Source organism: Protopterus annectens, chromosome 1.part0 (assembly GCF_019279795.1).
Source record: "Protopterus annectens isolate FY-2018-M chromosome 1.part0, PAN1.0, whole genome shotgun sequence".
Classification (NCBI taxonomy): domain Eukaryota; kingdom Metazoa; phylum Chordata; order Ceratodontiformes; family Protopteridae; genus Protopterus; species Protopterus annectens.
Window position 1 is genome coordinate 1,584,552,800 of NC_056725.1, and position 17,085 is coordinate 1,584,569,884.

At 40.9% G+C, this 17,085-nt stretch overlaps 1 protein-coding gene across 4 annotated transcripts in view; it reads left to right on the forward strand.

Annotated features, from left to right (window-relative positions):
* Positions 1-17,085, forward strand: part of TOM1 (target of myb1 membrane trafficking protein) — a 1,917,838-nt gene that overhangs the window by 1,090,719 nt on the left and 810,034 nt on the right. For all 4 annotated transcript variants that reach the window (XM_044068060.1, XM_044068069.1, XM_044068077.1 and 1 more), the window contains exon 7: positions 13,648-13,764. In XM_044068060.1, the coding sequence (XP_043923995.1) occupies positions 13,648-13,764 (117 nt within the window). The remainder of the gene's footprint in view (positions 1-13,647; positions 13,765-17,085) is intronic.

Here is a 17,085-nt window from a genome sequence, read left to right on the forward strand (position 1 = left end):
ACTTGCTTAGTGGTGGTTCATTTTAAAGGTGATTGAAGTATTCTGGCAGACAAGATAAGCTGCACTGTAGTATTGGATCATAAGTAGAAACTGGTTCTGGGAACATGCCAGTAAATTGATAACCATTTAAACAATTGACGATCCATAGAAAAAAATGTCTGAAACAACTTTCACAGACAGTGGAGTTTTCTCTCTTCTCCACTGTTGATGACCTCAGAGTAGATATGTGTGAGTGTGCAGGGCATGGTGGTGTCCCTGTACATGGAGAATGCTGGTGGGCTTGCCCCCTACAAAATTAACATGACTCCAAGGTTCACTGGAAGTTGTTTCAGCTGTCTCTTAGATTAGTATTCCATTAAATATTTGTTGATTTATCAAAACAACTCCACTATAACAGAGGCCTTTGCGTTATTGATCCTGATTTGGGGATCCTCTGTAAGAACCTGTTTACATCAAAAGAAAATGACCAGTTGGAGTTTTGGAGTAGGAATTGGGCCACTCTGCCATAGCCTTATACTCTGCTCGTTTTGAGGTGCCTAAAAGACAAGGAAGAACAGGATAAACGTGGTTTTAATGACTGCAAGATGGGAATGGGAGCTTTGGTTCTCCCTTCTAATTCAGCTTCAGAGAAGCTTCTAACCCTGTTGCTTAGAGAGGATTTACTTTTTACAACATCAGGACATGATCCTGCATCCTGCACTTCACAGACATTGACAGCAGGGTTGCTGAAATTTGAGTTTTGCGGATTTCATTTTTAATAGAAGTGGTCAAAATTTTGCAGGAAGCTAAGAAAGCTAACACTAAGAAGTTTTGTTTGTCTGTTTCCTGCGTTAGAACCGGGAGAAAGGGTTCAGCATGAGTTACCTTGCCTGTGGTTTTCAGGTAGCAGTATCTAGCTCAGAAAGTAGGCCTGACTTTTGTCCTATTTATATTCACTGTGACAGCATTTTCTTGCTTCCCTGCTTGTCAAGTTCCTGAACTTGGTCATGCATCTTAAAACTCTCAAATGTTTGCTGTTACAAAATGACTGAATCCCCTTTTTAGCATACTGATAAATCTAGTTTTAAGATTCTAGTACTCGAAAATCAGTTTCTTGGTTGCTGTTTCTGAAGGGAAGAGGTGTCTTGGAGAAGTAACTTATGTGCCCTGCCCCCAACCCCGTATCGTGTCCCAGAAAGACAGGATTGTCTTAGTGACCAGTCAGTCATTAATGTCCTTTTTTCCAGAAGATTTTACTTTGTGCATCCTCCCTGGTGGGTGTCAGATTTATTTATTTTATTTATTTGCAGTTTGTTTGCCAGGATAGTCCATTGGGACATGAGGAGCCCGTTTTCAATGGAGTCCTGGGGAGAAAATCTCCAGAAAAATGCAAAATTCAGATTACAACATAAGAGTGAGTTATAAGAAATACAAAGTACACAAATAAAGTAAAATAGACATTAAAAGGAACAAAAGACTGGCACAATGCAAAGCAGAAATTTCTTCAGTCAGGTTCTTAAGAGTTGTCATTAGTTACAACAATTTATAACTTAATTGCTAATTCCTAGAGTACTTCAAAGTTATGCAAATTCCTACAATTTATTGGAGATATAAAACTATAGGAGGCTATTGACTGATGTTTTAGCTTCTAGAGTTACTAAAGTGTAGGAAGATTATGTAGGATGAGTGCAAGAGCATATCCACTGAATAGTTAGGTGTGAGTGAAGTAAGGTTTTGAATGAAGAGAGGCTGCTGGTGGTACAGATGAGAGATGGGAGTGAATTCCAGTGATGTGCAAGAGAGAAGGACCTTAAATGTTTTCCTGCCGGGCGGGCAGGTTCATATGTTTCAACTAGAGTTTGGGAATTAGATCTGAGAAGTCTATCAGGTCAATGCATTTTAAAGGTGGAGGCAAGGGAGGGACAGGGAGAGGGGCTAAAAATAAGTTTGTGTATTTGAACAAGTTGAGTGTAGATGAGGAAATTGAGCAGCTCAAGCCAATTCAGTTGATGTAGGGCAGTACAATGGTGGGATGTGGATCTGTGGCCTATTGCAAATTTTGATATTTTGTTGTAGCACGAGGAGAGTTTTGTTTGGAGGGATGATTGCAGGTTAGTGAGGATAGGGCACCATAAAGGAGGGATGGGCTAACATATGTATTAGCTAGGACAAGCCTGGTGGAGGGAGAAATAACAATTGTAGCGGTAAAGCATGGCAATTGTTTTGTGTTTTTTTAATATTTACTTGTAAATGGTTATTAAACTTTAGCTGATCGTCAAAGAGGACTCCTAGTAGTTTAGCATAGGGAACTCTTTTGAGAGGAGTATTATTATGACTGGTGACTGAGCGTGAGTTTTTATCTAGGGTAGTGGTTTTGGAAACAGTAAATACAAGTTTAGTTTTGGTTGCATTGAGTGCTAGATGGTTGTCTAGCATCCACTGTTCAGTGGAAGAGAAGGGATCCTGGGTTAGTTTAGTTAGAGTGGAGATAATGGAGGCAGAGCAGATTATAGTAGAGTCATCGGCGTATTGGATAAGGTTGGCATTAGGTATGACTTTGTAGAATTAATTTATGAATATGTTGAATAGAAGGGGGCCTAGAATTGAACCTTGCGGGACACCTGTAGGAGTATTGAGGAAAGGAGAGGTGGCCTTTTCCATCTGACTGCTTGTTGCCTATTTGAGACGCAACTGGTAAACCAGTTGATAGAGAAGTGAGGTAGGTTTAGTTTGGTGAGTTTAGTGAGAAGAAGATGTTGAATGTCTTAGAGAGGTCAAGGAGGAGGGTGGACACGGTATGACTGGAGTCACGGGCGTTGTTGATAGTTACTAGGAAGGAGAGGAGGGCTGTTGTGGTGCTATGTCCGGGTCTGAATCCATGATGTTTGGGAGTAAGAAGGTGGTTATTTATAAGATAGGGTAGCAGTTGTAGGTGGATGCATTTTCGAAATGGGGGATAAGATGGCGATAGGTCAAAAATTAGAGATATTGTTGTTGCCACCTTTATGGAGTGGAATAATAAAGGCCTTTTTCCAGAGCTGGAGAAAATGCATTCTGAAATAGATTGATTTATTAGAATGCAGATGGGAAGAGCAATGGCTTCTGCGGCTACTGTTAAGAAGTAGGAGGGTATTTCATTGGGCATGAGAACCAGGTTTCAATTTTAGAAGAAGTTTTTTTTATGGTAGATATAGGGATGGGGTTCATGGAGAAGGGGGTCAGTTGGGATTGGGAGATGCTATAGGAGGAAGGGATAGGTGGGGGTGGAGAAGCTGAATTGTTGGTGAAGGACGATGTTAAATTAGCTATGGAATTGATAAAGAAAGAGTTAAATTGGGTGGCTAAATCTAAATCGGAGGCATTTGGTTCAGTGGAGGGTTTTTTTTTTTACCAGGGTTCAGGAGAGAAGAGATTCCAGAATTTTTTGGGGTTGGTGTTATGGTTGGTTTGGAGTGAAGAGAAATACGCTTTACTGTTTGAGATGATAAGTTTTTTTACTTTATTGCGAAGTGTTTTGTATTCATTTAAGGTCATGTTAGATTTATTTTTGTGGTAGCGTTTCCAAGCCTTATCTCGGAGTCTCACAGTAACCAAGGTATTTTTGGTTAGCCATGGGACAGGATTCCTTTTTATTCGTTTTATCGGGGGCAAAGGAGTCTAGCAACGTTAAGAAGTTTGAGTTAAAGTATGTAACAGCATTTTCTAAGGAAGGGTATTAAATGGGTTCCAGTTAATTCTTTTTAGTGCATCTGAGAATGTGCTAGAATTAAAGTTTTTAGGCTCCGAGTGGAAGCATAGGTATGGGTTAGTTTTAAGGAAGACTGTAGGCTGAATTGGGAAAGTGGTTGCTTAGTGGGTTGGGAAGAGTACCACTGTCAGAGATATAATGGGGATGGGAAACCAGAATCCAGTCTAGGGTGCTTCCAGTATGGAAGTCCTTGGAAGGCCTAGTTGTTGAACTAATAAGCTGAGAGAAGTTGTATAAATTTATATTCAGCGAGTTAGTGGGAGATTGAATAGTGACTCAGTTAATATTAACATCACCCAGGACTATAGTTTCATTAGTTATGTTGGTGGAAAACCAGGAGAGAATATCTTCAAGGACTGAGACATTGTCTTCAGGAGGGATATGAAGGGTGACTATGCATATAGGGTTTTGTTTATTTATCTGAAGTAGGGCTGAAATTAGTTCTGCATTACCAAATTTGGGAGTAGGTTTGGTGTAAGGGGTAATTAAAAAGGATGATGTGTAAAGGAGAGCGACTCCCCCTCTTTTTTGTGTGTTCTGTCTTTCCTAATCATACAGTAGTTAGGTGGTAATAGTTCACAGTCCTTTATATTGGGTTTAAGCCAGGTTTCTGAGCTACAGAGAATGTCAGGCTGATTGTGGAGAAGCCAGGCATAGAGGTTGGGAATTTTGTTAATATGCTCTGAGCATTTAGAGCTGAGAAGTGGAGGGATTTGCCAGTTGTGTGGGAATGATGGGGTAGGGAGGGAGAGGGGCCAGAGTTAGGGTGAATGTTCCTGGAGAGGAGGATGGAGATAAGGTGATGAAAGAGGTACATATATTGCTTAGTATGTTGCTTGTGAGTTGTAAACTTTATGGACATGTGGGTATAGAAAATGAGGGTTGTTCTTCCTTTACCAGTGCAGGTCTTGTGCTGCACTTGAGCATGGCTAGCAGCTCTTTTTGGCCCCTCCACTCCCACAGTTCATGTGTCAGTTCTGACATGCATTGTGGGAAAGCAGCTATGCCATCTTATTATGTTTCTGTGTGGCAGATCATGAGAAATAATGTTTATTGTCTGGGACAGGAGTACAACAGGAAGGAAGCACTACCACAAGTACATTTCAGTCAGGCCTCCCCAAGGTGCTTGAGGGAAAAGCCTACTGTCTTGCTGGAGAATGGTGAATCAGTGAGAGAGTCCTTGCACCAGCTGGCTTATGCTTAAGCAAAGTTAGAAGGCAGTAGTTTTAGGGAAGAAATTGGTCACACCCTCTTAGAGATAATTCCAGTATCAAGATAACTGAGTTTGCACCTCTGTTCGACTTCAGCAGTTGGTGCTTGCCTGGCAGCCATCTTTGGTTGTGTGACCTGGTGTGATTAGGTGATAAAAAGCCCTCAGTTAAACATTTAGAGCATGCCTGTGAGTAGTCCTTTTCAGTCCCAGGAGGTGGTCTTTTGAGTCCCCAGGTATGATTTGGTGGTAGTTGTCAGGGCCATGGATGTTTCTGTACACCCCCCACCCCCTGTCTCACAGAGAGGAAAGTCTACTGTATCTTTCTTCATCCGAGTCACAGTTGAAGTGTTTGATTACAGATACTTTGAAAAGTCACAGGACCTTTCCTCACTACTGTGGGACCACATTCTAAGTAAATGTGGCTTCATGCTGACACCAGCTCTGGTAACCACCTCTAAAGTCTGCATCCCACTGTTGGCATTTGTGTCTCTGAATGCCAGTACCTTGATGCCTGACCCACCATCACCACCTCCACCAGCCACTTGTTACATATTCAGATTGATTTAGGATCATGGGGTTAAAGGGCATAACAAGGCAATTGAGTCTTACAACCATTGCTGTCTTGCCAGTACCCACCCTCAGACAGAACCTCCTGTCTTGAGGAGGGTTAGGCTGGTGAGGTCAGAGGTAAATGTGTAAATACCCATCTAGTCATCTATTTCACATATGAAGGATGATGATGTATATATCACACTGCTTAATTTGCAGTCAAAGTTTATTTCAGAAGTGGGGAATGTGCTCAGCAATGAACTTATCTTTGTTTTATTTATTTGTTGGTAAAGATTTAGATCTCTGGTTCTGGTATTTTTGGGACTGTTTGATTTGTGGAGATAAAAAATTCCAGGACCACTGGGTCCCTAATGGCAATGAAAACAAAGAAAATATCTCCTCTTTGCAGTCTGTATGATGTTGAATACCGGGATAGTGCTTAGTCTTTTCTGAAATAGAATTTTTAAATCAACAATGATCTTAGTTAGAAACCTCTGGAATCTGTTTCATATTTCTAGTGGGGTACCAATCACACTTTGTTCAACAGTTTGACTAATCAATACTGAATAAAAGAGGACATTGACCTCTTTAGATCTGGATGACATTTCTCTGGCAATCGGTTGTGCTGTATAGCAGGACTTTCTGACTATTATTGCTACATGATTATTAAAAGAAATGGAATTATCAACCCAGGTTCCAAGATCTGTAAGCATTCTCATCTTGGAGTGGAATATTTTCTGTATTGCGTGGCTAGAGGGAAGGGCGTTCTACCAAATGTGACAGTACTGTACTTTTTATCATTTAATTTAAGTCCATTTGTGTAACACCAGGTATTAACAAATGAAAGTTCTTGCTGACAGGCTTGGGTGTTAAAGGGTGACTTGACAGTGACATCCAATTTTCAGTTTTCTACAGGGACAAGCATGGTGAGACAGATGTCCTGGTTTATGGTCTGGAGATCAGAAATGTAAATGCCAAACAAAAGGGGTCAAGCATACAATGCTGTGGGACACCACTGGTCACCATCATACTCTTTGGCGAAGTACCCCCTACTTGCACTGTGTGGGTTATGTCCTTAAGCCAGTTTGTTGTCCATCTTACTATGCAGGGATCTGTTTGTAATGAATTAAGCTTACTAACTATGATAGCATGGTTATGGTGTTAAAGATCTTGACCAGGTCAAGGTATGCCATGTAGGCAGCATGGTCACTATCAACAGCAAGTGTCACTCTTTGAAAAAAGTTAACCTGATTCATTGGAGAGAATATACACTTGACAAATCCAAAGTTCGGTAAGCCTAGCCTGATGAGATTTTTAACATGGTAATTTATTAGGTCAGTTATACATTTCATGGCTTTGCAACTAAGACTTGTCAGGCTGCTGGACCTATAATTTCAAAGGACAGGGGAAAGGCCACCTTTATGAAATGGCATCACTGTTACCATGTGCCAAACCTCAGGGACAAAGCCAGTGGCTAAACACATGTTAAATAGTTTAAGGAACATGTCTTCCAAAGCTTTTTTAGTACTCAGCCAGGTGTAGGTTCATAGGTGTGTACTAGGCTAATGGCCCTGGAGCCTTTACAAGCCTAGCCCATAGGATTACCCTGGCATTGTGCCACCCGACCTTAGTTCCCAGTGCTTCTGTCGAGTAGAGCCACTGGAGTGTTCCCGGGGATGAATTTTCTGTTTCCCATCCACTCATCAAGATCTGTCTTGAAGAGGGGCCAGTGAGGTGCTCTGCTTGACATGTATGAGAAGTCTATTCCGTAGCATGGGCAGTCTCTGGCTTATGAACCTGTCCCTCCAGCATATTCTGTTGATTGTGGTAATGAGGTTGAGGTGTCTGGAGCGTGTGATGTGGAGGGATTGGGATTTCTTTAGATTTATAATTTCTAACAGAGCTGGGTCAGACATGGCTTTGTAAGTCAAGCAGAGATTGCCTCTAAGTAGGCGGTATGAGACAGAGAATAGTTGGAGTTTTTTGAGTCTGCCCATATAGGATAAGTGTTTAAGGCCAAAGATCCTCTTTGTGAGATACTTTTGCAGCCTCTCCAGTTGTTGCGGGTGTCTAGTGAGGTACATGCCAAATGGGACATTGTACTCGATGATTGGCCTAATGAGGGAAGAGTAGAGGGAGACAATGACCTCTTTCTTCCTGGATGCAAAACCCTTATTAATGAGATGTGCCACATAGAAGGACTTTCTGACCACAGTGGCAATGTGCTGATTAAAAGAGAGGTTGCTGTCAACTTGTGTTCCCAGATCTCTTGCAACGCCTTCTGTGTTCAGTGGACTACCATTGACTTAACCTGGTCGACTTCTTTGAGTCCGTCACCAGAGTTGTGTATATTACAAGATCCCATGGAGGAGGTATATTTAGACTTGGGGAGCATCTTTAGTACATATTCTTTAGTGATGACTGGATGTTTGACAGCTTCAGAGATAAGTTGACTTTGGATAGTCATCTCTTAGGTGAAGCTTGCAATGAATTTGTTTGCTGGTATTTTGGCAATGTATACTGGGTCAGAGTAGATGGTGCCAATATGAATAAGTTCAAAGCAATGTTGGTGTGATTTCTTGGTTTCCTAACATAACTAAAGAAGGATTTGTAATTGTCCTTCACTTCAGATGCTAATAGAAGTCTATAGGCTGTCTTAATACACCTAATAGTATTTTTCAGGTTTTTGGTAAATTTCCTGATGTAATCATTGATTTGAGAGTCTTTTGATCTGTTGTATTTATTTTATTTTATTTTTTTTTTTATAGTAAAGCTTACTTATGTTGGTGGACCAAACAGAATGGTTTGTGTCAGAATTTCCCATTATGTTTAGATCAGGTTGGGACTGCTGGTTCTATATCTGTATCTAATTGTCCACAGAACTCTTTTGTGAAGCTTCCTGCTGTGGTAACATCTGGGTTTATGCTGCTGTAAGTGAATTTTTGAAATTTCATCATAGAATTTGATGAGATTTATACATTTGAAATTCTTGAATTCCAGGATATTGGTGTCTGCAGGTTTAGATATTTTAATGGTTAAGGTTGCTAGTTTATGGTCTGACTTATCCTGGCAGATCGATTTAGTGCCAACTTCACCCCCCTCTCACCCCCTAAAGGGCCCATCTCATTACCAAAAGATTGCCAAATTCCAGTAATCACAGCCACACAGGTAGAAACCGCACTCTCCAAAGCTAAGAATACAACATCCATGGGACCAGATGATATCCCAGGCTGTGTACTACATGAACTACAAAATGAACTGGCACCTCATGTAAGTGTCATGTTTAATCATAGCCTCACTTCAGGCTTCGTGCCCACTGAGTGGTGCACAGCTACAGTTATCCCACTCCACAAGGGGGGGGATCCACCTTGGATCCTGGGAACTACCGTCCCATCAGTCTGACAAGCCTGATCTGCAAGGACATGGAATGCATTGTCATGGAACTTAAAAACAAAGATATTGGCAACCTTCAAACTCTGGACCCCACCAAGTTTGGGTTTATGAAGGGCCGATCTTGTCTCCTGAACCTGATTGACTTCTTTGAATCAGTCTCCAGAGCTGTGGATGAGGGTAAGGCAGTCCACACAGCCTATCTGGACCTCGCCAAGGCCTTCAACACCATCCCCCACTCTGGAATCATAGATAAACTTACTAAGCTGTGGGCATAAATCCCTACTTCACTCAATGGGTTGCCAACTGGCTTACTGACAGAACCCAGACTGTAAAAGTAGCTGACTCCAAATCCAGCTCCAGACAAGTGACAAGTGGAGTACATCAGGGTTCAGTCCTGGGACCACTCTTGTTTGGCATCTACTTCTCTGAAGTACAGGCCAACACTAAGGGACTCTGGCTAACAAAGTTCGCAGATGACTGCAAACTGGGAGCCATTATTGAATCTCCAAATGATGTGGATATTCTACAAAAGGCCTTACAGAAACAGATGCCAGGTGCCAGAGCCATGGGCTCAAGCTTAATGCCAAGAAATGTATAGTTATCTCCTTTGGAAAAAAAACATGTACCCATGAATTACCACATAGATGGCAGTGCACTAAACATCGAAAGTGTGATGAGAGACTTAGGGTCACAGGTGGACAGTGGTCTCACTTTTGATAACCACATCGCCACAACAGTCAGGAAATCCTTCTATGTGGCACACCTCATCACTAAAGGCTTTTCATCCAGAAAAAAGGAGGTCATTGTCCCACTATTCTCATCCCTCATTAGACCCATTACAGTGTATAATGCCCCATTTGGTATGTACCTCACAAGACATCTACAACAGCTGGAAAGGCCACAGAAATACCTCACTAAAAGAATCACAGGCCTAAAGCTGATGCCATATGCTGACCATCTAAAAAAACTCCAGCTGTACTCTGTGGCATGTCATCTACCCAGAGTCGATCTCTGCTTAACATACAAGGTCATGTCAAACTCTGAGCTGTTGGACATGCTCCACTTAAAGAAATCCCAATCCCTCAGAGCCACACGCTCCAGGGATCTAAACCTTGTCATCTCAATAAACAAAGCTAACTGGAGGGAAAGGTTCCTGACCCAGAGACTCCCCATATTTTGGAATAGACTGCCCATACATGTCAAGCAGCGTGCCTTCTTGGTTCTCTTCAAAAGGAACCTTGATGATTGGATGGGAGATAGGAAATTCACCCCGGGGATCATGTCAGTCGCCCAGCTAGACAGGGGTCCAGAGAAGTAAATATTGTGGGAAGAAATATCCAGGGAATTGTTATGGCTAGGCTTGTATAGGCCCTAGGGCTGATAGCCTAGTACCAATCTATGAACCTTAATCAGAAAAGAAAATACCAGGAGAATAGTATAGAACCAGGTCAGTAATGATGCCTAGTGGGTTTAACAATTTGTTCCAGAGAGTTTTTGTTTATGAAATGTAAGAACTTTTGGGTTCTTCCTATATTTAAGGTGTAGGTGCTCCTGTTTATGGATTGGTAGTTAAAATCTTCGAGAGTAATGGAGTTCTTGTTTATAGGGAGTTTGCGGAGTACATTTAGTAACATTACATGATTGTCAAGGGACAGAGAGGGTGTCATCTAACACGTTATAAGCTGGTTGTTGATCCTTTTCCGTGTGACTTGGGATTCAGTGACTTCCTTTTGTAGGTCTCTCTCAATCTGTGTAGATATTGTGTGATCCCTAACAAATATGGAGATACCACCACAGCTGTTATCAGGTCTAAAGGCATGATAGGGGCAAAACCCAGATATGGAAAGAATGCTTTCTGAATGTTTAAACCTACTTTCAGTAATTCTGCAGACATGGATGTGCTCCAAATTCAGGAGGGCCTCAAGGTCAGGCATTTTGTTAAGACTTCTGATGTTGAGCAGAGTCACCTTCATGTAATCCTGTTTTGGATTTGATATCTTACACTGGGGTGTGCATCAGATAAACTCTGCCTAAAAGAGCACTGTGGGGCCTTCAGAGACTTTAGCCGGTATGCAGAGGCCTTGGAATAAGAGGTGCAGGCCATCCTTTGCAAAAAAGGTAGGACTTTTGAACATCCTGTCTCATGTTGACACTTACTGGACTGTCCTTGCATGGAGTTGGGTGAGGCAAAATTTCTAACTTCCCCCTCTGCATTTTGGGAGGAATTAGCGATCATTATCTGTAAGACAGAAGAAGAAGGTTGAGGTCTGTAGCTTCCCACTTGATACTCTTTGAAGTGATCTTAAGGCTGATAGATTATCCCCGTGAGCTGCTATGGTGCATCTGTTCACCAACCCAAAGTTCCTGAATGAATATGTGGAGAAAGATGAGGATTCCCAGTTCATCTCCTCTTTTGAGTCCAGTGGGATAGCTCTTCCCAAGTCCCACAGAAGGCAGATAACCTCCAAAAGACCCTCAGTTAGAAGAGTGAAATCCTGACCAGGAAACTTTAGTAGACTATTTCATTAGCTCATCAGTCCAGGACAGGACCTGAAAACCATATCACCTTTTGCTACCTTACAGCAAGAAAAGAAGTAGATTTGGAAAGGGTTAAGAAGTAGGTGTTCCCCTGTTTTGCACCAAGGACTTCGATCCCTTTACTATCTGCCTTGTATAACCATGTTCCAATCTAGTAGATACATCCTTGGAAAAGTTTTCTTTTCTCTCTAGGTTCAAGGAAGAACTGGTAAAAGAATCTATGGTTTCTTCAGTGAGCTATTGTGACCTGCTTTAATTTTTTTCTGACCAAAGGCCTGACCTAGTGGCTTCTCCACCTGCACCTTATTGTCCCATTCTTCACTTGGACTGAGAATTAAGCATTTCCCTGGTTAGGCAAAAGCCCTACATCGTATGCTTTCCTGACCAAGAGACCTAGTTGACCCAGTTGTTCCCCAAGTAGTAAGAATTGTTGGTAGATAGGCGGCAAATTTGCTGGCCCTGTGACGTGTCATACTCTCCCCGTAGGAGCACTTTCCTCGTGGCAGCATTGTGAACTGTGCTGTGTGCTGTCTAACAGCAGGGTGTGTGCCTCTGCATGCTCTTGCAGCTGCACAGGACATGCATAGTACCAGGGCATGCTGATAGGCTCTTGCCTTATGGGTGCAATGCCTAATGCTCCCATTAGGTGTAATCTAAGATGCAAGCTAGAGCCACCTCACCCCCTGGATTGGTGAACAGGCAGCAATCACCCACTCCCCTCATTCTCTACCAGATGCATCAGGCACTCAAGCCACTAATTGAACGCTGGTGGCCTGGGCCATAATCCCTCTACACCAATAATGCTGGATGAATCCCAGTTCACTTGGGCCATTGGATATTACTCACAATTGGCTATAATTTTGACAGTGCTCATCCTTTGGCTTGGGTGGCAGCGATAGGACATCACACCTGAGGGCCTCTTTCCTCATGTGAGTACTAAGACGAGCCAACCTGGTTGCCCCCTTTGGTAAGAGGACCTCTTTGGCCATATGTCTTAGGCCCTCTTGGTAATATTCTGAAAAAAAAAGCAAGCACTGTCTACTGTTGAAAACCATTATGACCTACCTTCCTTTTGTCTGTCAACCCACTGTACAAAAATAAAAAGCCCCTTAAAGACCAAGCATCACACAGTCTTGACCTCTCCCAGTGATGCCAGCCATGACACCTGGAGGACAACTCCACGGACTAAACATTTGTTGTCTAGACTAGCTGTGGCTTATTTTATGGTGACACTCTTCATTTGCCATTGCTTGATTTAGTCTTGTGAAAGACCAGTATGTTACCTGTTGTTATGGTTTGACGTTTCTTAGTTGCTTCTGCAGCAGAGAGAGTGTCATTCAGAGTGAAAGAAAATTCAGATAGGACAGAATTGCAAAAATGCATAGATACAGTGTAAAAATAGAGAGATCATTGCAGTACGGATTGATACAATTAATAGTGAAGAGATCATTGCAGTACACAGTATAATAAAAGGGGGTGCATTATAGTATACGTAGTAGAAGAAATTATATATGCCTTTATGCAACTATAAGCAGTTATCAGATGGGATGTGTACATAAGCTAGACATTTTGACTTGTAAGTAATGGATGTTGGCTAACATTATTTTTTCAATTCTGTACACTTTTTCATTGTGCTTTCTGATTTTTTAAAGAAAGGCTTATTTTAACTAAAAATAGACTGTATTAAACTCTCAGGTGATATATTTTTATGTTGCTGTCTCACAGGTCCAGGATTCAGTTCTTACTTTGGTTTACTGTCTGCATGGAGTATGCGTATTGGTACGAGTTTTCTTCATGTATTCATTTTTCCTACCACATTCCAAAGATACGATAATTAATTGATAAATGCTGTCAGCATGGAAAACTCAGGAGTTGCCTTTGTAGTTCAAGTTGTTGGTTAAATGGGTCTGCAAGGACTTATTTACTCACTCTCATAATAAAAAACATCCTGTAAAGAAACTCATCTCTGTAGTGTACTGCTGCTTTCTTATAGAATGGTATTCTGATTCTCTGTACTGAACACTAAAAATGTCGGTGTGGTACCTCATGTACTGCAGTTTAAAAAGTGTTTCCTTTTTCTCACCTAGCCATTGTTTTCTACAAGTCTTGTGTGCTGTCTGCTGTGGGATGCATTTATGCATTCATTTAGATTTCTGTTATACTAACTGTTGTCTAAATTACTGTAGAGCGTTGTGCTATAATTACTTTTTATGGCTGTATTTGGCAGGTCATGAAGTTGAGAAAAGAGATGGAGGTGGTGAATGGCAATGGGAAAGTGATGTCCGAGATGCTGACAGAGCTGGTTCCAGGGCAAGCAAGTTCCTCTGATGTCGAATTGCTTCAGGTGTGTGGATTTGATTATTATCAGAAACTGCTGTGTAAGCTGTAGGTGATTTTTACACTGTTAAGGGAAAATGCATTCCTGACAGACCCAAAGTAAGTCAGTTTCCCTACTTGGATGAATGCAGTTTTAAGAGTACATTTTTTTCCATTCTGCATGCATTTTGTACCCTTAAAAGGTATTGATTTATTTTAGTCACTGATTGTCCTGATATTAAAAGCTAAATAACCATGCAATGCCTTGAGTTCATTGCTGATGCTGTACCAGTGAAAGAGAAAATTCTTCTTGAAACTTTCCAGCCAAAGGTTTAGTAACTTTATTTCACTGTGTTGACACTTTTCAGCTTGTAGATGTCAGTACATTCAAAATATTTGTTGATTTATCCAAGTGTGGTAACCCATCGGTGGTTGCTGTATTACATTGTCTGGAAACTAGAAAAAGAAAAATCATGATCTTAGCAGTGCTACCTTTGGAACCTTGATGCAGCTTTGGGGCCACACTATTTTCTGCCACACCTGATGTATGTGGCTTTAAAAATGAAAAATGGCAAAAAGGTGAAACTAAAACAGTAACACACTAATTTTCCTTGAGCAATCCTTAAGATATGCTGTAGATGAATTTGTGATTCTCCAAGTTATTCATAGGTAGCTGTGTGCATATGTGTAGGTGTAGATATACTTACTGCATTAAGCTATTCAGGATTAATTTCCCTGCCTTGCTCGCAGTGTGCCTCAGGACAGTCTGTGGCTTCTCCAGAGTTCTGAATTGGATTAAGAAGGTAACCAGATAATGAATGAATAATTTATGCACTACTTGTGGTCTCACTGGAATCCCACATTGTCTTTGTACAGCATATTTTTTCTAAAATAGGTGGTCTGCAGAATGTTGGATGGACTCCTGATTCAGCCTTTTGTACTCGTATCTAAAAAGTAAACAATAATTCCTTACAAGTGCGCAAGAAAATGAGTTACCTTATAGATTTTTTTGTGTTATCACATTGTGTGTACTCGGGGTGTACTCTACAGAACTACTGTACTACTTTGGCACTTGCTGATGATTCTGCATCTTTGACTCCAGTTCATGTTCATGTTCACCCTTTTATTACTAAGCATTTTCAAGATGTCCATGCCCTTTCTACAGTATTTTTGGTACTTGTTTTTTTTTTTTTTGCCTTTTTTCAAAATGGTTCTATAGTTTAATGGATTCTGAGAGAATGATATTGGAATAGACAGGGTAATGCAACCAGAGACTGCAAGATAGTGCTCCTTGCTTCAGAGGCAATAAAGACAGGGTAGCTTGACTTTTTTGTCTGCTGTAGTTGGCTACCCTGAAAAGAATTTAACAGGTATACTTTTCAGTCTTCTGCTTGTTTTAGAAATGTTGAACTTCTCCGGTTTCTGCTAGACAGTCTGACTTGGATTTCAACCTTCGTACACATATATGCATCTTTATAAAGCTCTGGGATTTTCTTCTTAAAAGTTTTCAGGGCAAGTCACTTGGGTACCTATCTTTGCATTATAAATATGATGTTATTTACTTTTAAAGCCAATCTGGATTGTGCAAATGTCTGTCTGCACTTCTCAAAACTGTTTTTGTTTTAGTATCCCTGCAATCATATGGATTTCCTCCTGGTGCTCCATTTTCCTCCCACATTCCAAAGATATGCAGTAGGTGGATTTGGACATTCTAAACTGGCCTTAGGTGAGAGTGTGTGTGTGAGGAAGTGGTATGAATCAACTACTGTGACAGGACTAGGCACCCAGAGGTGTAAACCTTGGCTCGAGATGATTGTCACTGCTGAAGTGACACCCTGACCCCATGTGCAAAATGGGAAAAGGGGTTGAGGATGGATAGATGGATTTAAAATGATGGAAGTATAACTTCTTGAAAAAGCAATAAATATTTAGTCTTGATTTCACTCAGATCACAACACTCATTTATGGGACTTATGTACCAAATAGCTTTAAGGATATTGGTAGTCTCAACAGTTTGAGACTAGAAATAGCAGTTTGAAATTATTTGTAAGAAAATACACCTTGGCAGTCAGACACAGACAGCACTTGGTTTGTGATTTTAAATCGAAAGACATGTGAACCTTTAATTCAAATTATCTGTCATGTAATACATGTTTACATTTGTGGAGTGTTAGCATATCTGAATATGTAATACTTATGAAGAAATATTTCTGATTTTGTGTACCTAATGTAATGGCAACTCAGTACAGTTATGTTCTGGACATTTTACATATATGATCATATATTAAATTATTGAAATGGAAAGCCATTGAAACTGAAGTGATTGATGTCAGCATTATGAAGTTTGACAAACCAAAAAAACTCAAAATATCAAAAATAAGACTGATCACAAAAGTAAATTTAAAGATCCTGTCTCTACTCCATCTGGATTAAACCTGTGGGATTTTGGATTCGACACCAGCCAATTCAAGTCTTCGGCCCATTTGGCTTCAACTCCTTTACCCATAACTCCCTGCTCCTTCAACTGCCCAAATTTTGTTTGCTGCCATTTGTATCTGCAGCTCGGTCTTTAGCTCTACTTGACTTTTTTGTACTTGAAGACTTAGCATATTATTGGTGAGACCTTTTCTTCATTTATGCTTGTAAAGTAACTTTATCCAGATGGCTGTCAGATTATATTTTGTTTGCATATTCCTTGAAAGGTAAGAGTCTTTTATGCAAACCTAAAGGTCATTCAGCACGGGCTGTAGCTACTTCTGCAGTTTTTCTCTGTAGAGTACTTGTGGATGACATTTATGCTGCTACTTTGCTGAGTCATCATACATTTGTGTTGCATTATAAGCTGGACATTTAATGTGGGTACATGACTTCCTTTGGCTCCACTGTATTGCAGAATGCATTTGAATACAGATGTAGCAGACAGCACTGGATACGAAAGTTGTGTACTCACCATAACAATAGATCTGCGTTGTCCATCTCTGTCTGGTTCAATTTCCCTGCCCTTATTGCTAACGTGGCAAGTTTTTCCTCCTGTGGACATTGGAGGTTGTTTGTTCAACTTTTTGGACTCTTTCCCTTGGTTGTCTCATTCCAAGTTGTGAGAGATATGTTTTCAGTGGTATATGTTTTATCATAATGTTTTTCCAAATGGGGCAAACTCGATCTGAGGAGTTGATGGAGGAGCAGGGAGTTATGGGTAAGGGAGCCAGAGCTAAATGGGCTAAAGACCTATGAATTGGCAGACCATGTGGCTCTATTGTTATGGTGAGTACATAACGTTTATTTTTATTTTTCAGTTGGAACACCAAAACCTATTACACATTCAGATCAAGTTTTTCTAAGTAGTGGT